This window comes from Larus michahellis, chromosome 10 (assembly GCF_964199755.1).
Source record: "Larus michahellis chromosome 10, bLarMic1.1, whole genome shotgun sequence".
NCBI classification, from domain to species: Eukaryota; Metazoa; Chordata; class Aves; order Charadriiformes; family Laridae; genus Larus; species Larus michahellis.
The window spans coordinates 4,973,620-4,995,077 of NC_133905.1; the positions used below are offsets into that span (position 1 = coordinate 4,973,620).

At 42.2% G+C, this 21,458-nt stretch overlaps 2 protein-coding genes across 2 annotated transcripts; one reads left to right on the forward strand and one right to left on the reverse strand.

The window, feature by feature from the left end:
- Positions 1–827: 827 nt before the first annotated feature.
- XPC (XPC complex subunit, DNA damage recognition and repair factor) lies at positions 828–13,374 on the reverse strand. Its single transcript, XM_074602887.1, has 16 exons — positions 13,213–13,374; positions 12,273–12,471; positions 10,883–11,004; positions 9,912–10,035; positions 8,868–8,952; positions 8,233–8,390; positions 7,858–7,978; positions 7,486–7,575; positions 6,106–7,038; positions 5,466–5,626; positions 5,127–5,208; positions 4,526–4,660; positions 3,872–4,041; positions 3,449–3,542; positions 2,815–2,904; positions 828–2,157 (listed from the first exon to the last, which is right to left on the reverse strand). The coding sequence occupies exons 1-16, from the start codon at positions 13,307–13,309 to the stop codon at positions 1,945–1,947; spliced, it is 2,874 nt and encodes a 957-aa protein (XP_074458988.1). The 5' UTR covers positions 13,310–13,374; the 3' UTR covers positions 828–1,944.
- LSM3 (LSM3 homolog, U6 small nuclear RNA and mRNA degradation associated) lies at positions 13,340–16,592 on the forward strand. The gene is made up of 4 exons (XM_074602888.1): positions 13,340–13,465; positions 14,474–14,584; positions 15,781–15,876; positions 16,191–16,592. Exons 1-4 carry the CDS (start codon positions 13,445–13,447, stop codon positions 16,269–16,271), a joined length of 309 nt encoding a protein of 102 aa, XP_074458989.1. The 5' UTR covers positions 13,340–13,444; the 3' UTR covers positions 16,272–16,592.
- Positions 16,593–21,458: the final 4,866 nt, after the last annotated feature.

The window sequence follows — 21,458 nt, forward strand, 5'->3', positions numbered from 1 at the left end:
TTCCTTGCCTCCATCTTTGTTTGAAAAATATGATGGTCCAACCTGACTGGATACAGCGTCTTGTATTCTTCAAGAGACCGACCAGGGGTTTTCTTACGCATTCAACAGTTTAAATACTTTTGTCTTACATACTAGTGTGTGCACAGGAATGATGTTAAATAAAGACAGACTCCCGTGACAGAAGAACTTCACGTTTCCCAGGACGGGTGTGCTGGCAGAGCCAAGGCTCGCTTTCCTTGCACGTACACAAACAAGGTTTCTCTAGAAACAATGGAAGCAGTATTTCTCTTGCTTCCTTACGAAGATCTGTCAGAACATGTACCTGATCTGTCAATCATCTTCCCTTTCTGCTTTGGTCGCCCTTAAAGCGTATTTACTCTTTCATCTTTTGCATGCGTAGGTTAGGAGAGCTGCCTCCCTGAGGAGTAGGATCCTGCCCTCTGAAGATGTTACTGCCTCTCCCTGCTGACTATAAGTAGTCACTAGACTCCTAAGTTGGCTTATCTGTGCTGAGTGTCCCAAGTCTGGCAGTACGGAGTCGCTTTGGTACAGCTGGTACGTTTTAAGCAGATGAAAAATTACCGGTACCAGCAGGAGCTGGAGGTGGGCCCTCACATTCACAGGACATCTCAGGGTGCGTCCTGCGTACAAGTCACGTCTGCCTCCTAGACCTCCAACTTAGGTTGCTTTTTTTTTTTAAATCATTTAGAATTCAGTAGCAAAAACTAAAAACTCGGCATGGATGGTGCACTCTTATCCTTGCGTGAGAGTCCTTCCAGGGAAACAGAGCTGCTTACAGAAGAGCGAGCCGGCCAGAGGGGAGGCATAATGGACAACATACTCTTTTTCCATACTTTATTTTGTTCTACAAATACAGTACAAAAATAGAGTTCTTTCTGAACATAATGAAATGTAAGCCATTTTCTCACATTTCAATCTTTCCTCTGTGACAATGTCCAGCAATGACTAGGCTGTGCTCCCCTCTATTTCTGAAGAGACAGTGTCAGTGTAATGTAGTTATAAAAATACTGCAAAAGACAGATCAGCATTTCTATTACAAAACTGCAGGAAAAGCTTGTGTAGATTTAACATTCTTCTCAAGTGTTTTAATGCTCAGGTACTGGATAACATTTACAAGAGCTCTATTGTTGCAGTGAATTTAATTTCTGACAATGACAGGCAGCCAGTTTCACACGTTTTGCTCCTGAACATACCCACGTGGTCTTGATAAAACTGAAACAAGTATGTATATATTCAAATTACTTAAGAAGACACATTTAACCGTAAGTTTGAAATGAGGACAGGACTTCTTTCAAATGCACAAGATTTCTGAAAGTCAAGGAAGATGGTAGGCTGAAAACCCAAAACAGTTTTCACAAAAGGCAGAGATTCTTTAGAAAGTAAATTTTCAGATTCATCCAAAGCTTGATCACGTGCTTCTTTACCCCTTAGAGGAAGTACTTCCCCTTCTGTGATGATGAGACAGTGAGATCAGCACTCTACCCCACCACTGATTTGAATAAGGTATGAATCAATGAAGGTGTTGGTAGTCCTTTGGCCAGCTCACCACAGACTGTCAAAGAGCAACTGCGTGCTTTAGTTCTGAGCAAGCAGGACAAAAATGGGAAGAGACAGTGCTAATGAAAGGAATGCCTCAGAAACCGAATCAGTGCTGAGTGATACAAGAGAGCAAAAAAACCCAATAGCACAAGGCGATTTTCTCAGAAGGTACAGCTGCACACCTGCTTCTCCTAAGTCCGAGGAAAAAAGGATGAACCTAGTGACCTGTGTCAGCAAAAGAATCTCTTGATACTGAATGAGGCTGGTCCCTGGTAGCTCAGAAACACAAGCGCACGGGAAGACTAAGTCCTTAACTGGCAAAGGCTACTTTTGTTGTGACTATTGTTCTTGCATCCGGAAACAGCAAAGAAATGCTTGTTCTGATCACAGTTTCTCAAACGGGAACAACTGTGCTGCTTCTCCTTTCATTTCTCGCTTGCTCTTTCTGGTTGTCTTCTCTTCTTTTTTTTTCTCCAACTGGCGATTTTGGGGCCAAGAAATGGCCGCATCCCCTACTGCAGTCTCTGAACTCGGACCCCCTTCTTCATCGGAAGAGAAACCTGCTCCTTTGCCTGTCTCAGGTGCTGATGGCTCAGTCTGGAAAAAACAGGTGTGGAAATTCAAAAGTTGCTCTAGAAACCACCCTTTCTTAAAAGGGCTTGTCTTCTGCCACAGTGACACTTAAGGGCATCACAAAAGTTTACTGCTCTGGTTTGGGCTTCTCACCCAAAGCAGTGTGTTTCTACTCCTGGATGTCAAGCATTCTTTCAACACAAGCAAAAAGATTTTTGGCTGTGGAAGAATAAAAATAAACCTGCTTTAAAAAGATCACGCTTTTCACCTTTCTCAATGGGGAAAAGATTAAGAATTAAAACATCTAACTTGATAACAAGCAGCAGCCCCCTCTCATCCTGTCAGCTACTTGGTTGGCTTGGAGGAATACATCTAGGAAGGGGGTATGTCAAAACAGAAAAAACATCCCAAAAAATGATGCTTTGGGAAACACTAATCTCTTGTTAAACAATAATGAATCTTTCATGGACGTGACCACATTGAATTTCTGGAGTAGTTTTTTTTCCCAGTTGCTAGTCACAGGCTAACAACAGGAAAGAAAAAGATTTTTGAGCAACTGCACCCTGGGAAGTTCTACACTCTGCAGCTGGAAACATGACACATTGGAAATTCTGGAAAAAGGGTATCTTGGTAGAGAAATATCATCCTGAAAACCAAATCACTAATGAAAATGCAGAATACCTTGACGGAGTAGCGTTGCTTCAGTCTCTCTCTGATGAGAAGTCCTTTTGTCAGCAGCTTCCAATTCCCCAGAGCTCTTTTCTCACGCTTCTGTGTGGGATTGTTATTGAATAGAGAAAATTTACTATTGTAAGTTTCAATGTATTTACACCCACAGAAAGTTTGAAGATTTTAAAGTGCCATTAAAAAAACCCAAGCCAACTTAAATGTGTCACTTTAAAAGATTATAGGCCCGTAGAATTCTTAAAGAGTAAAATGTATTGGTGTCCAATTATCTACTAAGTACACGAATTACTGTCACTTTCTAATGTGCACCATGACTACGTAAATTACACCAGAGCCACATGCAATACTTTAACCTCCAATGTGTATTCCTCATTTTTTTTCCCCAGCAGCCATGGAAAACTATTCCAGAGTATGCACTACTTCAGATCTTGCTACACCCTTGCATTGCATCCCACTGCGGTCCGGACAGCAAGCCCAAAATGGGGCATCTGGAGGACGCAACCAGCCCCTCGGTCACAGAGCGCTGTGTCTGGTGCTTACACAGCCCACCCTTGTTTCACTGTCCACAGTGTCGATGAAATTTACTTAACAAATGTAACAATAAGGAAGCCGCAAAAACAATTCCCACCTCCTTCTCCTTCTTTTCTATTTCTGCTTGTTCATTCTCCCAGGCAGCAATGAGGACCTCTTTATACTCCTCACAGACAACGTAGCCATCGGTACTAGGAAGGAGAACACAATCCTCTGTCAGCTACTAGAAGAAAAAAGAAAGGGAGGAAATGCCCGCTGACCCAGCCAAAGCAAAAGCAAGCTACTGAATACGGGCAGAACCATCTGTCTGTCTCATACGATCTAAGCGTGTAACCCACTGCCTATCCTCCCTGCACAAGCGCAGACTCTGAAAGCACACACAGTCACTTCTGTACGCCAGGGCCACTGACTCCGCTGCCACTACTAGCACAAAAGAGAGGGCATGTACTCTGTAACACAGGGTATGCAGCTTCTGCAGGACATCAAAATCTATCAGCTGCAACAAAGCAGCTTTACATACACTGGGTGTGAGTAACCACCGTGAAAATCAAATCCAGTGATGGCCAGAGCACAGTCAATGTCCAACTTCCGCGCCAATCTGTTCAGGTTTGGGAGTCTCAGCTGCACACAGCCAATGGGTAACATGGATGGCAGGAAAAGATAGACATTTCCATATTCATTCCGAGGAACCTGTTACGGCAAAATTAAAGAGAAATGGTGACACTCCTTCTTTCTGGAGAGAGGTGAAAATCCCTGCTGCAACTCAGGGACTCTCCCTTCCTTCTGACCTACTAGATTCCACTCTCGTATTTGATTAACATTCACGTAACAAGGCACAAGCCTAGATTTTAGCTGCATGGTTATCTCCTAGCTACGTTCTCTGCCCCGGCCTTGTTACTGTAATGCAGAGAATCAGCAAAACAAACATAGGGTAGGCAAATTAGATTAATAAAATTATAAAATTAGCAATCTCTGCTCACGACTTGTACTCAGGAAAGGTTTCAGTGAAGTTTTGACCATTTCCTCCTGGGTTTAGTTATCTCAGAAGTCTTAATCCTGAATCCAGATGTTATTGACTGATCTCACCTCTGAAACATGCAACTTCTACAAAAATAAAGTCCACAGCTCCATACAAACACTCCCTTTAACACCAGCCCTCTGCCTTCCTAGCTACCTTTCCATCCACTGCGACAGGCGGCTGATAATCCTCTGTCTGCCAGCGACCAAACAGAGCCAGGTCCTCTTTGTCCCGGTTTGCAGGCTCTGCAAGTCGTGCCTTCCTCGCCTGGTTGGAAAATCCTTTCACCATCTGTGTAAATACAATGACCAAGCCTGTAACACCACAGCAACAAGCTGCCGGTGATTTCAAGCTTTCTTAGCACATCAAAGGATGTTAAGCTCTGGGAGAGAATAAATGTCTATTTCCTAGTTTCAGCACCAATTGCTTATAAATGATAACCCACAGCACCTGTATGCAACAGGGAGCCAGACACTGCAGTTCATATAAAATGCCAGGACACCTTTAAAGAAGATGAAAAGGGTGCAGTTCTGCTAGACAGATGCCCTTGGGGTGGAAAGAAAAGACAGCTGGGCTTTGGGTAGTATACAGGAACTATCGGCACAGTAGGTGGACAGATTCACAATGCTACCACAAACCACTCAAGCAAGTGAGAAATCTACATCTGCTGACAGAGAGAAGGCAAAAATGGAAACAGAATTGAGACTGAACTTTAGAGGGCAGATGTGTTGCATAGGAGGACATCAAACCCTCTTACCTTGTAAGGCACTTCTCCAATCCTCACCACTCGAGCTTGCTTTAGCCAAGTGTCCTTGGAGTGCAACGTGTGTACACAGTCTCTAAAAAGGCCATAAGGAAGCACCGTAAGAGTTTTGAAGTTTCTCCCTAAGAGGCTTCCAAACTGTTATTCACATGTTAGGCATTGTAAAAACCCTGTATCTAAGCGATACACAAACGCTGTCTGAGCAGCTAAATGCCTCACCCTGTCCATGCACGTGGCCTGAGACTACTGCTAATACCGTCATGGTCTTCACACAAATTAGCTCTTCAATTTGTAAAAATGATGGCAGTCACACATGAGATGTGCCCCACTCACCTGGAGTAGACAGCCTCTCCCCTGCAGTACCCTAGGACAGCAGCTGACTCAGGATAGATCGCCTCGTATTTCAAGAGGTGCCTCTTCAGGGCATAAAGAGGATGGTTTTTGTACTCTCCAATTGCTGTTGGTAGAGGTTGATCTTGAAGCTTAACTTGAAACTGTAGGAATTATACAAAGAAAAGTGATTTTGCAACTCTCTTGTACTACCATTTGTAAGAAAGTAATAATGATTATAACATGGATCAAAGGAAAAAACCACCAGAAACTTAATCAGATGAGCCAACAAACCAAAGCATTCTTGTTGCAAATAGGTACTTAGATGTGTACCCAAATCTTATGTATTTTAAAGACTCTTTCCAAGAAGGGTAATGCTAAATTGTACAGAAACCACATCAGTAAGTTTCCGGCATGGGCTGTCCAGTACTTTTGCTATCTAGGTTTCTCCGAACAGCCTCCATTTGATACTATTTTAATCTATCGTTGTACTTTCCCTTTAAAACATGCTCAGTCTGAACCTTTCAAGCTCAAATACAAACTTCCTTCCTCATGGAAAGATTCCTAATGATTTTTGCCTGAATGGAAATCCAAGGACTGGACTCCTGGCACTAAATATCCTGAATAACCTATTGCCATTTACCTCATTTTCCTCCTTCTTGTCTCTTTCCACATAGGGACTTTTATATGGCTGCAGCGTGTCTTCCCACCACTCAGGGTCCACACGACTCTTCCTTGTTGTGGTCATCCACACTGGGTCATATCTTTGCGTCACATCCCTGACACTCCCATCATTGTCAAATCCCACAATGTAGGAAAGCGGCTTTGTGGCATATGTGAAGCACAGCTGGGGCTGGCCAACGTTGCCATGAACGCAGTCTACACACACCCACTTGTCCTCACGTTCAAGGAAAACCTCCAGCCACTGGTCTGTGCCCACCACTTTCCTTACCTCCTGCTGTCCATCATCCTCATCACTAGAAATTATTTTGTTTCTTTTTCTCTGTGCATGAGGCAAGGCTGGAGCTGTACTTTTTGCTGGCCTAGGCTCAGCTCCATATGAATTTCTGGATAGCCTTGATTCTGAAGTCTCGGTTTTTGGGCTTTTTATAGCCGTTACCTTTGACTTCTGGGAGCCCACTGAGCTCCTCTGCCTTTTAGAGACGATTTCAAAATCCTCATCAGAGAGATCCCTCTCCTCCTCTGAAACCTCAAAGTCTGAAACACTGCCCTCATCACTTCCACTCTCTTCTTTGTAACACACTTTGGAGGCCACTCGTCTCCGGCGATCATTCTTGGGCCTGACTGGCACATCTTTTTCCACTAAACCACTCTCTTCATTACTAGCTTCCTTCTGTTCCTGGCTACCTGCAGTCAACTTTGACTTGCGTGTCCTTTTGGTCTGTGCAGTTTTGCATTTCTTTGCCTCCTTGTTGTCTTCTTCAGTCTCTGAGGACTTTTCATCCTGTTTGGCTTTTCTGCAAGGGCATTTTTTTGCCACAGCTTTGGGTGTTGTGGCAGAGCTCTCCTGCCCCTCGGAGGTACTGAGAGACTGTCTCTTGGATGAGCTTTTTACCTGCAAAGAAAGAGGCTAGGTCACTTTTATTACCATGGCTAAGAATATGTTAAAAAAAAAAAAAGACTGAAATCAGCACAAGGTGTGTGCAGACCAAAGACAGGCAGGCATGGTCATTCTGTGTGCCTTAGGGACTTGGAAACTTCAGGCCAACGGCTGAGGAGAGGTGTACTCAAGCAGCAAGTGTTTGCTGTCTAAATTTTAAAGAAATTTAAAAGCACTGAAGCATAAGAAGTCTTTGCTGAAACACACAAAATGGGTGTTGTTTTTAAAGGAGAGACCTACAAAATAAGGGTGTGCATCTTCCGCACTATAGACAGAACGTTGTTATCACCCTGGTTGACACAGTAAGCAATTCGCTTCAAGCTGCAGCAGCCAGAAAGTTTTTTCAACCCTACTCTCTAAACCAGTAACCTATACTTTATTTCACACACGCAGAAAACCTACCTTTGCTCTTGTCTCCTTGAGAGGAATAGGCTGAAAAGACAGCACAAGGCGACACAGCAGCTGCAATGCTCGCAAAATAATTAAAAATATCTGCAAAAGAAAAAGTAAAGCATGTTTAATCTTTTTTCAAGGTATATAAAAAAACTCTTTAAAGTCTTTTACAATCTGGGTTCTGTCACACATCATTTTCCTTCCTACCTTTTACCCAGTGCTGTATACACTGACACAGAGGTGTAGGTAGACACCTAAGTCACCAATTTGTTTTCTCCAAATCCTTCCCTCAAACACCCCTTTGTGTATGACCTGACAGCACTGCAGCACTGATCTAGCATGCAACCTCAGGAACCAGCCCTGCACTTCCCACTCACTTACATGAACCAACTCTTCATCATCACGTGCAGCATAGATGGCAAAGCGCCTCTCCAAGGTCGACTGAAGGGATTCTCCTTTTTCAGTGGAAAGCTCATCGTTGATAGTGAAGGTTCCAACAAACCTGAAATACAAGTGTCATGGTTTGACCTCAACCAGCAGCTAGGACCATGCAGCTGCTTGCTGCATATTGTCTAGCGTTTGTGACTGTATTCCTAAACTTCATAGTTCACCCTTTCCTTCTGTAAAAAGGACAGACTCTCACCCTTGTATCTAAAATCAGAAAAAACACTGAAAATTGGTAATTACATTTACCCCTCTCCTTGAATCCTGGCTCTACATTCTACATGATAGCATGATTAGGAGACAGAGTTTTACCATTTCACCAAGTTGGAAAGGTAGGGAAGGTCCACTTGGCCTGCAGGCACTTTTGTGAAGCAGGTGGGGATGATGGATAGACCAATGGCATGAAGATCTGGCTGGCTGCAGATCCTGTTCCTATAGAAACCATTTGCTAATAAACACAAGAGGTGAACCTGAGAGAAAAAAGTTTCTATAATGAGTTCACAACAGATTTGCTTTGCTGGAACTACTGTCCGTGGTACAGATGAGGAAGGCTTTACTGTTCCTTTTAACAGAGACAGGCAACAATGAAGCCTCCCAAGCATACCATATACTCAAGACAGTAAAGCCTTGAAGTCCCTCTCAGTGTCTTCTGCTTATAGCTGACAGTTTAACCCCACCAGAATGAAGAGATACACACTCATGGAGAAATATACACCCTACTCACATCTGCTTTGATTTAGAATTTTACTAATGCAGTCACTGATGTTTCTAACTTACAGTTCAGCCAAAGTCTAATGAGCATTTGTCAGCACTACGGCCTTTTTACCTTTTCCTTCTAGCCACAGCCCCAAATTATTTGATCAAAATTAGTTCCTTCTTCATTATGAATCAGTTCAGACACCTTTACACCAAATTTTTTCTCTGCCAGGTTTCTGAGTGACCAATACCTTATGTGTGTTCTCACGAAGGTCCTTGCTGAAACGTTTCATCATTCTCCGAAGATACATCTCAAACTCGGCTTTTCTTTTTTCTCTGCATAAGATTACAAAAGAAAGGGATGGTGTCATTTTTCTATGAACCTGCTTTTCTAGATTTCTGCATTGGATCAGTTCACAAAGAGAATCCATCTCAGAGAATCTTCTGTGCACATTTAACAAAAGTTTAATTACTGGCTATGTGAACAGACATACAGGCTGCATAAGACTACTAAATTGTGAACTCCACATACTTGACAACTGAGAGCCTGGTTATATCAGATGGCCTAAATTCCACCTAACTTTATGTGCCTAACATTTCCTACCAGCCAGCTTTGGACAGCTTCATGCTAAACATGTAACTCACTGTTTGAATTGTTTGACTTTTAGACTACTGATAGCATTCCATGCAGATTCCTGGAAAAATGGTTTTCTCTTCATTGATGAAGTCTTTCAACTTAGAGGCATCAGATATTCTGGTTGCTTTGTTATGAAGGGCTGGCCTGGGACAGTGCCTATCCTGTAACAGCATGAGGCATCATCAAGGCTTCAGGTGACACAAAAAAAAAGCCTTGGTATAATGCTCCCAGCTGCCAAGGACATTCATTTGACCAACCTATTCACAGCTCAGGTACGGCACACAGAGGCTTCCACCTGAGCTATTAAGATATTACAATACAACAATGCCATTCACCCACAGCTCTACTTGAAGAGAGCTACTACTGTCCCCGATTTGGAAATGTAGATATTAAAGCACAATGAAGCTACATGCTTGATTTTCAAGGAAGCTGAAAAGCCTCCATTCCCACCAACTGATGATTTCTTCCATTGAAGATTTTTGGTAAAATTGTCAGTGTGTAAACTGTTCTCCATCCCATGACCTGGCATCATTCCAACTCAACAGTCTGCACCAAGTGGGCATTTCCACCCACAACAGAGCGAGTCAGTGACAGTCAAGACCTAGCATATTTTTAACTTCATCCTTTAATGCTCCTCTGCTGCCTTCCCTGTTCTTACCTCCTCTCTCTTTTCTTCACCTGCTCTGGGGTTTCAATCTCTATCTCGACAGGATTGCTTGGCAGCACCACTGCCGGAAGAACAGCAGCTTCTTCTAACTTATCTGTGGCAGGTTCCTGGAGCTCTGGAAAAATAAAATAATACTAAATGATATGTAAACATGGAATAGATGCCCCAGGGAGGTCTCACAATGGGATAAGAACCTACCTATTCCTTCTAAAGTGTTCAAGCAACTGTTCAAACAATGTACCAATAGAACATCCCCAGTAATTACGAGCTCCTGGATCTTCCATAACACTGTTTGTGCTCAGTTATTTCAAATAACTGTGGGATGCCAGTCACCTGCTGTTGAGAAATCAGCTCAGCACAGTCTAACGGCAAGTGACTGTCACAGGCAAACTCAACAGGAAAAAAGGGCATGAAGCAGATGTGATTTGAAGGGTACTTGTAGGGTAGCAAACAAAAAAAACCCGATAGCTGTTCACTTTAGAAGGCCCAAATTTGTAGCAGCGAAACAGGAAGGTTATGATCAACATGATTCTTATCACAATTTGTTGATGGCCACCTAATCAAACAGCTCAGTTGGTTTCATCTCCACTCTACTGGGAAGCGGCAGTTTTGAATCTTCAAACTGACTCATTCTTAGCTGCTCAATATTAGAAAACACAAACAGCTGAAAGAGTGCTTTGTGCACGGCAGCATAATTTTAACATAACCCAAGAAAGTCACACTCAAGGCGCTATCATCAGGTCAGTAGTTGTCTGGTTTTTTTCTACTTTGGAACCATTCTAAAAGCATTGTGAGATATGAGCTTTTAAAGATACAGATATGCACAAGGAGCATACTTTTGGTATACAGAGGATATACATTTACCGGAGTCCAAGTGAGAAATGGTTCAAAAATCAAAGTACAAAAAACCCCACCTGTGTATAAGAATATTTACTCAATATGAATAAACATGCAATTGTTACCTTCCACATCCTCCCATTCATCTTCACTTTCATCATCATCAGTATTGTCTTCACCCATCTCTTTTTTAATAGGAGATTCTCTCTTCAACTTTATCTCCTTCTGAGGGGCCTTCAGCGAGTCACTGTTAAAATTATCAAAATGGCTTTAGCATCAGGAAATGTAGGTGCTTGTTTATTCAAGAAAAATAGAGGAAGAACACACTAAATATAGGAAAATAAATGAGGCATGACCTCTGCGTCAGTAACAACTGATTGAATATTTGACAATTAACCCACAGATACCTCCTCTGTAAAGCAAACTGTCTTTGCCATAAACAACCATGGGCTCAACGGAGCAACATTTTTTCAGTGCAAACTTTAGGTTCTGATTTTGCAAGGATGTTTAGGAAGCAAGATGCCTGAACCTACAAAAGGCCCCATCCTTTAGAACAGCTGTACAAACGAGTCCTCAGAGAAATGGTTCACTGAACCCCTTGTTCTTACTGAACCTTCAAAGTGCACTGAAACTGTTTCTGTTTCACTACACTAATATCCAAGGCTCTGGCTAGCTAGTGAAATGAGACCAATCAGTTTAATTTCTTTTTATTAATTAATTTTCTATAGCAATCTATATTATAGTTTAGATTCCAAAAAACACCAGAGAACGATATGTCTAAAGATTTCTGCTCATCATTTTAAACCCAGACCTCAGGCCACCATTTCATAGAATCATAGAATCATAGAATTGTTGAGGTTGGAAGGGACCTTTAAGATCATCGAGTCCAACCTTTAGCCTACCCTGACAAGAGCCACTTCTAAACCATGTCCCTCAGTGCCCCATCTACCCTTTTTTTAAACACCTCCAGAGATGGTGAATCCACCACCTCCCTGGGCAGCCTATTCCAATGTTTAATAACCCTTTCAGTGAAAAAATGTCTCCTAATATCTAATCTAAACCTCCCCTGACGTAACTTGAACCCGTTTCCCCTCGTCCTATCACTTGTCACCAGGGAGAAGAGGTCAGCCCCCATCTCTCTACAACCTCCTTTCAGGTAGTTGTAGAGGGTGATAAGGTCTCCCCTCAGCCTCCTCTTTTCCAGGCTAAAAATTTCTATTCATGCTGGATTCCACAATGCCTCCCTTTAAAAACTATACAAAATTAAATACAATTTTATATTTAAACCCCTGAATTTGAAAAGGCCCACATATTTGTTTCCTATACAGACTATCTTCCTCAGGACTGACTCTGCAATGAATAAGATGGCAATTCTGTTCATCTCTGTGACACAAATGTACTCAATTGGACTGACAGCCTAAAATAAACTGCTAACACACACATATGAAGCACTGGGCCCTAAACAAGTAACATGAAGAGAGAGTTTCCATAGTCTTGAATGATAAGTAAACTTACTCGCATGTTTCCTCTTTGCTACGATTCCCTTTATTTCTGGTGGGTTTTTTATTTTCTTTTATTAGTGATTTTGACCCTTTTTGTTTTGAAGGCTTATTTGCTGTGTTGGAAACTCCAGTATCAAAATTTTCTTCCTTTTTCCTAGTCGTAGCTTTTGAGTTGTTCTTCTTTATGCTGGGCTTTTCCTCTTCAAAATCATCTGCATGGGACAGAAGAATGGAAGATATGTTAAAGGATGAAGTTCTGTCTCCATGGCAATCAGAAACAATATCTCCACTAACTTCATTAGAGCCAGCGACAGAAGAAAGTGAGCACTCACAATGATGAGCACATCATTTCTTCTGAATAAATAGCTAAGAACTGAACAACGAGACCTGCTTAAGGAAAACACTCATAATAATGTAATGCACAAAAAGTACACAAAGAGGGGTCAGTCGAAAAACAAGCACCGTGCTTGTCACTCACAAGAAATTATTATTCTGCGAAGCTGCTCTGGAGACCTTTTTCCAGGGCACCTCCCGGGACACGGACCCGCACCGTCCCGGCCGCAGCCCCGCCACGGCCGAGGCCAGACGAACCCTCACCGGCTCGCTCGGTCTTTGTCAGTGGCTGATTTTCAGCCTTTGTCAAGTGCTTCCAGACAGCGTGCGGGCCCCGCCGGACCCTTCACACACCGCCTGGACACCCCGATCTCTGGGCGACTCGCCCCGCCCTCTGGCCCCGTGGAGAACAGCCGTCCGCGCCTCCAGCCCCTTCCCTCAGGAACGGCCCCTTCCCTCACGGGGGCTGCCGCGCTCCAGCGCCGCGCAAAGGGCGAACTGACACCCGTTGCTCCCCGGGTCCCGCCCCCCGGCCCCCCCGCCGAAACGTCAGAGGCCTGGAGCGGCCCCAGGCCCCGGCAATGGCGCAGCGCCCGGCCCGGCCTCCCTCACGCACTCACCATCCTCCTCCGGCTCGTTTCTCGCTGCCCCCTGCCCCCCAGAGCGTCTCTTGCTGGCAGCCGCCGGCCGGGGCGATGCTTTGCGCTTCCTGGCCATGGCGTTCCCCCGCCGCAGCCCCCACCGTGCCGACGCCGCCGTCGCCGACACCGACGCCCCCCGCTCCGCCCAGGTCGGAGGGGAAGGGGAAGGGCCATAAAGTCTCGCGGGAGAGCGCGGGAGGCGGTTTGAAAGATGGCGGATGAGGTGGACCAGGTGAGTGGTTCTCTGCTTCCTTTAGGGCGAAAGGCAGCGGCGAGGCTTTCCCCGCTGCGGCCCGAGCTTCCCGCCTTCCCTCCGCGGGCCTGGGGGGGAACCGTTGGGGCTGGAGGGGCGTAAGATGGAGGCAGGGTTTGAGCTGCCCGGCTGGGGCAGCCTTTCTGAGGGGCAGCCCCCCGGGGGAGCGCTCTCTGTGTGAAATGGAGTTAGAACATGGAGCGCCTCCGTCCTTGTGCTGCCGCCGGGGTGGTCAGGAGTGCGGGCAGGGCTCGCCTCAGGCCCGCTTTCCCCGGGAACCGCAGGAGGAGGGAAATGGAGGAAGGCTGCTGAGGAGAATACCCTTGGCTCTGCCTCCCTGAAAAGGAAATAGAGTAGTATCCTGCGGAATGTGCACAAAAACGTTCACACGTTTTAGCTGCAATCCTGAAAATACACATTTATCACAAAAAAAAAAAAAAAAGAGAGAGAACTCAGCCCAGTGTGCGTGCGGGTTTCTGACCTGCTTTGAGGCCTGGTGTGAGTGCGGTGCTGCTGAGCTGGGCTCCACGGAGGGGTGTGTGTTCGGGGGCCGGAGGGGCAGCGGGTGGCCCAGCTGACTGCCCTGCCCTGCCGAAAATGGCAGCGTGTGTTTGGTTCTTCCAGCCCGTGCCCTGGGATGACACAGGGGTGCTGCTGGGCTGTAAGTGGCTTGTTTGTGCCAGTTAGGCTTTCTGCCGCAGTATGGACAGTGGTTGCGGATAAGGAATGTAGTTTATACAACAGTATGTGTAAGGTATGATTTGCTGCAAGCTAAACTGAAGCCTTTCAACTTATTTTGCTCAGGCTGGTGAATATCCACAGAGTGGTAATATCAGCTGCACTCAGGTTCGACAGGATGTGAAGGAATGATTTGGAATATTTGAATCTATGTTATTACCTGTTGTTTCCTGTGCCTCACAAACCCTGAGGAACAGAAAAGTTCACAGGCTTCTTCTGTATAAATAACTCTTTTAACTTTTTTTTTAGCAACAAACAACAAATACTGTAGAGGAACCACTTGATCTTATCAGACTCAGTCTAGATGAGCGAATCTATGTCAAAATGAGGAATGACAGAGAGCTTAGAGGCAGACTACATGTAAGTAAAACTTTCAGAACATACCATGCTTATTCAGCTAAGCAGTTGGCAGTGTTTTTTTCATGTACAACAGTCTATTACACAAGCTTACCTGTAGTATTCCACTCATTGTTTAAAAAATTTGTTTAAAAACACAAGTAATTGTATCTCTTAGTTAAAAGAGCAGAATTGGTTAAAGATCAGCTCAGTAACAAGGGCTGAACCCTTTCTCTTAACAAAAGTAATGTGATTGGTGAAAAACTCTAATTTGTTCAGTACTGTGTCGGCTGTTAAATGCTTCACTAGAGAGTCAGGAGATATATTTTTTTTCTTGTCTCCTGAGTGATACCAAGCAATTCATTCCACTGCTTTTGGCTTCCATTTCTGTGTATGTGAAATAGGCAACAATGCTGCATGCGTCTCCTTGTGAAGTACGCTGAGGTCTATTTAAAACTGAATTAAGAATGAAACTATCATTATCAAACAAGTATCTCTTAAAGCACACCCTGTGAGGATATGATGGGATATGTACTCAGCTGGATTCTCTGCAAATCTCATTTGTCTAAGTACTTCCTTCTGAGAGTGATATGTCTCTTGACAAGACAGATTTTTACTTTCAATTAAGTCAGTCATCCTTCTTGAGTACTGGACTGTGTTGGGGAAGAGACCTAGCTGCCCCATGTGTTAACTGGGCCTCAACTCCTTTGGGAACACAAAGATGAGGAGAGATCCATGAGGCAGCTGTATAGTGGTGTAGTTTGCAATGTGCTTTTATAAGGTGTTTGGAACATGTACTTATTTTAAGTTTTTGTAGCATTGTGTGTATTACAGCTTTCATATCATTTAAGTTGGCCCCAGGCAATTGATTCCAGGAGGCTGGACTGGCAACAGAATGTGTAGCTGGTTTAGTGCTAATGAAGTGTGTCTGTCTTTGAGTTCTTGTATGTCTTCTCTCTGAAAGCTTCAGTGCTATTTCCTGGAAGAATTTCAGTGAATATAAATGTCTTGCCTTTTATTTATGCTGCAGAGTACTGATTTGTTGGCATTTATGTTTGAAGTTGTAACAGTAACTGATACTACTTTGTTTTGACATAATGGCACATTTTGGTCAAAATTGGGCTAAATTAATTATGTCTGAAAGTCCTGCTGTAATTCTCATTTTAATGAGTGTGTGTTTGAATTTTGGAAGAAATAATAAACTAATTCTATTCCTACAGGCATATGATCAGCACTTAAATATGATTTTGGGCGATGTGGAAGAAACTGTAACTACAATAGAGATTGATGAAGAAACCTATGAAGAGATTTATAAAGTAAGGACTTCAGTGTATTTATTCCCATAGAAAACTTTTTTAAAAGTAAACCATGTTATATTGTTAAAATAGTTTCTTGCTGACTATGTTTTGAACCAAGATCCAAAATAAGTTTTGTGCGAACTGTTACAAAAGTACAAAGGATATCCAAAGACATGGTGTTAGTTGTGTTGATCTCTTCAGCATGCCAGAAGGTTGTATTTTTTAGCTTGTATTTGTTGGAGTTGTTTCTGGTGTTTTGTTATGATTGAATTTGGTCATGTGCTTAGCAGATATGCTTTTGTAAATGTAAACTTTTCTTTCCTTCTTCATAGTCTACCAAAAGGAATATTCCGATGCTCTTTGTCAGAGGTGACGGCGTTGTGCTTGTCGCTCCCCCGTTGAGGGTTGGTTGAAGCAACAAAGGATTTAACCTTCTTGGAAAGTTTCAGGCTTTTGGACAATGGTTCGTCTTTTGATCATGTGTCTCAAAATTCTGTACATGTTTTTTATAGGATGTTTTTGTCTGTTCTTTTGGGAAGGGGAACCAGTTTGTCACGCAGAAAGTACATGTGGTCAATTGAAGCAGTGTAAACCCAACCTGATTTTCTCAGAATTAATGTAACTGCTGTAAATTGGCTGTCTTGTCACAAGAGTAAAAGAATCCTTCATATTTTCACTCTTGGCAATATCACTGTCTTAATTTTTTGTTTTAAATAAATTTGATTTCTTTCAGATTTGACTTGTCATGTTTTTATGTTGAAGACATTATTCTTATGCTCTTCTATAGAGCTCATGCTATATTAAGTTGTAGTATGTACTCTCACTTTCTGAGAAAATACTAACTTTCATGTATGTTGCGTTAATTTCTGTCCTTGCTTATACCTGAGTCTTGCAGATTGATCTTTGAGGGGGGCAACACTCCGTGAATCTATGGTGCTATAATTTATGGCTTTTCTGTGTTCAAATTCTTGATGCATATCCTTATAGCAGGGAAGTAGTATTTATATGCATTTTCCACTTAATAGATGTAAAGAAGATGGGCTGCTTTACAATGTTTTCAGATGTTTTTATTGTGGCTTTGTTAACAGAGCTATGGTTTGCAAGACCGTAAATAGAGACTGAGGTTGTTGCCTCACATGCTGTTGAATTGCCTGCTGCATGCATTCATTTCCTACTGTATGTAGCCTGTTTCATTTCTTGAATATATAGGAAATGCAGCTCAAAGCTTAAGATGCTCATTAATTATCCACAGTGAAGGGGCACTAGAACCCTGAACAAAGCTCTTTAATATATGCTTTCTCAGGCCCAACCTGTTTGCAATTTATTCTCCTTATATGAAAAAAGGACTTACGCTATGAAATGTTTCAATAAGTATGTTTGAAAGGCATAGGAGATGTAGGTCTACACTGGGACGCTTCCTACAGAGCTTGACTTGTGATTTAATAAACTTAATTGATCTAGGTTCTTAGGCATGTTCTGTAGGGTTAGCAAAACCAGCCTGCTCTGGCACTTTCTCTTCCAGTTAAAATCTTCATAACTTATGTCCATAGCTTGTGACAGTGGTGAGGCATGCAAGATCTGCCGTGGTAAGCTCCAAGACAGATTCAGATTCAGCCCTTCAGTTTTGTCTTTTCCAGGTTGCAGAGAGATTTTCTATTTAATCACTTTTGATGAAAGCCGCTCCATTCTTTTTGTACTATACGATTTTTGTATTGGAGGACTGACACAATACAGGAGGTGTTAGTACATCAGGAACTTCTACCTTGATAAATTTTAGAATGAATATCTGTTAATGCTTTTTAGGCTCTCTCAGAATGAGAGATGTGAGGTCCGCATTTCCTTTACTTGAGCCACATTTGCCAGCATAATATATTTATCTATGTCCAGTAATTCTATATTACAGAGTATCAGCACAGTTGAAAGAGGTCAGCTCACTAACATAGCTCACCTGAATTGCTGTAAACTCTCAAAAACTGTCTCATTTGTCACCTTCTGCTTCTCTTGAAGTTTTCAGTGAAAGATTATGCATGGTGGTTGTCAGCTCAATTATTGTCTAATTGAGTTCTTGGGTATTTACAGTCTGATTATAAAGATCTCTTATTGTTTATGTTGCTGAAATGTCCAATAGCGTCTTTTACTGACCCTTCAATTTGAAATGGGCTCTCCAGAGTGGGAGCCAGTCTAAACTCCTCCCTGATGAATGCAGATTAAAAAATACTTTTAAAAAGCTTTTCTGCAGTCTTCTCTCTTTCTTCCTTTTCTTTGATCATGTGTTGCCTGCACTAACTGTTAAGATTCCTGCTCCTGATGTGTTTGAAAAAGAATTTATCTTTAATTTTCCTCAAATAATTTCTCAAGATTTCTCAAATGCCTTTTTATATTGTCTTTAGCCTGCCAGAGTTTTTAATATTACTGAGCTTCTTGAAGGTTGCCTTTTTAGTTTTACTGGCTTTTTACAGGTAGTAGTAGCCTTTCTAGTAGCCTTCTGGTAGTTTTTAGTCTTCGGACTGCATCTTTTTGATAGGTGGCAGAGTAATTTCTCAATTTATCATCTTTAAAGAATTTCCTGTCCTGCCTGCAAACTCTCGGGAGCGCTTTTATAACAAGATTTTGTTATGTAATTTCCTTTTTCAGAAGTGCTGGTATAGTTGGACGTGTGGTGTCTTAGTGCTTTTGTGAGAGTGTCAGCTACCTGCGGAATTTCTGTGTGGACTCATTATAAAACTGACTTTCGAATCTCTGACTCATGGAGGACACTAGGTGGTGCTGCATTTCCTCAAATTCAGGCTTGGTTGGCTTTGCCTGACTGATGTATGTAGCCTGTGTCAACAGGCCCTGTAGTTGTACAATTAGTCATTTGTTTTTAATTAGGATGGCACTTGCTGACAGTTTTAAATTAACTCTGCCGCTCACCCATAAGTAAAGATCAAAATATGTTTTGATGTTTATGTAGGCACAGACCAAGCCCCCAAAATAGTTAAAGTAAAACAGTATGTGTGCCTTGCATTGTCAGATTTTAAAATGCATGAACTCCAGACTAGCAGCTTTGCTAGTAGCATTAGCTGAAGAATTATGCTGTATAGAATAAATTGTGGTTAACCACTTTGCTGCTAAGAACTGCCTGGAGAAGAACAGCACACTGTTGCGTGTGGTATACAAGGCTGCTTCTGCACCCGCTGATTCAAGTGCTAGTTGTACGGCTGTCCAGTAACTTCACTGCAGTTAATAATGAGCAGGGGGAACAGCCTGCACTTATGAATTTATGTACACTAAACTTCTGAAGTGACAAATACTTCAGTTTATTTCAAGTTACTGATGCTGCTGCCTTTTTGAACCCACGGAAATAGGTTTTGATCCAGCCTATGTATTTGAACAAATAGAATTTTGTTCTAGGTCAGGCGTAGGGTTTGTGGGGATGTTTTTTTTTTAAAGCTGAATATAAAGAGATTACATTATGTGTTTCATTCCTGTTCCATAGCACAGGACAAGTCCAGGATTTGGATAACAGGTTATGGTAAGACTTTGGCGGGATAAGCAATGTCGGACAGCTGCAGGGACTTGGGGTTGGAAAAGCAGAACAGTATTGATTATGTTGGGAGTTCTGCTACAGCACTGTCTCCTCTTGGTGTTTCTGTTCTTGGTCTTTAGGCATTGGAAATCTATAATTTGAAATATTTAAGAGAAGGAGGCTTGTAAGCCCTTAGAATTCTTATTAGAACTGTAGCACTTGGAAGGGACTTGATTCAGTGCAAAATGACAAACCTTGTGCATTGTTTTTTGAACTGATGATGACATGTACAGAAAATCCCATCAGGCTTATTAAAGGTTCAAGGCATTCATGCCAAGATCATCGATGGGCTGAATACATCATTACTGAGGGTGTAGGACTCCCATGTTTCTAAACAGGAAGCTGCTTTCATATACTAAACAAAAAGAATGGGACAGAAAAATAGAAAGTTCTGCAGAAAATTGAAGCACAGTGTTCAAGCCAGCCTTTTTTTGGGGGGGAAGAATGGGTGGAAGGAAGAGAATAGATGATGTGGGTTGGAGCGGAAAACAAGAACCACTGACGGAAAAAGATGTAGTCAGAAACTCTGTTTATGAGTGAATTTTTTCATTGTTACCCAAATTAGTTTGAATGGAAGAGAGGCCCACTCCCAAATTTTGGAAACTTAGGCCAAAAAGCCTATTTAGTTTTACAATGGCATTTGATCGGTTTATGATGTGATTGCCTGCAACAGCAAGGGACTAGGCGTGCTGTCTGTCTGTGTGGGTGGACAAACTATTACTATTGCAGAAAACACTGCATAAGCCTTTGGAAGGGTTGAGTAATGACTGAGCATGGGGGGGGGGGTAGTAATGTTTTCCTCTGTATGGTACATGGTAAACATGGAGATTTACTTACTCAAGGTGCATATGGAAATCTTCAGAAGAAATCAGAATATTTCAATGTAAGCGTGGTTTGTGAATTAGAAGGATGTTATTTGATCCAGAGTATGTACAGTGTTCTTTAGTCTTATACATTTTTTGTATTCTGAAAGTAAAGGATAGCATAAACCTTAAGAAAAGATAATTTTTCTTATTTGTGAAGATAACAAAGTATTCATGTGCCAACACAAAATAGTACTTGAAAACTGGTATAGTTCCAGAAATTTTAGTAAGCTTAACCTTAGTTTTATATTTAGGTCATAAAATATTTTTAATACCCCAGATAATTGATGCATTTCCAGTTTCCCTTTGGTTTTAATGATGAAATTGCTCTAGGTTTTTAGAACCATTTTTTTTTTAAATTAATCGTCTGATGAAGACCTATGCTTTCTGCATCTGTGCTGGCTAAATACGATGCTCTTTGATCATAGTCTATTGGTTCATGTCACCCGAAGCCCATGACAGTACATAGTGGCTCTCTTCCGTAGATGATCTAGTGTTTTGCCCAGTCTTTTTCCAACTGATTTGAGCAAGGAACTTTCACTAGTGGTTTTAAACTGTTTGACAAGTGGAAGCCTCAATTCCATAAACTCTGTTGCGATAGTGGATCAATTCTGGCTTCTAACAGAGACCTTAGTGCTGCAGCCTTAATTCTGTTCCTTTCTCACAGCATTCAGTGGTTGCACAGAAAGGTTATCATCTTTGCTGGTAAGGAGGCTGCAAAAGCCTTTGCTAGCAATGGCACAGTTTATTAAATGATTCATAGTCTGATCTCTAGCTAATAGAACTCACAGTTGTGGCACTTCTGCTCCAGGAAATTTTCATTTGCTCTGCTAGAATCTGCTAAACTGTTGGGCAGTAAAACCTCTAGTTCCATGTAAATCATTGCATCAAATGCGTATGTCACTGGAGCCTGTCACTTAACACTAATCAGTGTGAAATGCTGTGTAAAAGTTTGACAGAGAAAGTCACGTAATCCTCTCCTCAAACTGTTCTATGGAAAACACAAAGAACTTTCAAGAAAGCGAACTTTTTCCTTTAAAAAAGAAAAAAGTATGCTGCTCTAAATATAAAGTTAAAATATTTTGAATATTAAGTGTGAAGCCTATGGTTGTCAAAATTGAATGCGTTACTGAATTCTTCCAGAGTGGCAGGGAAATTTCAGTGGCAGG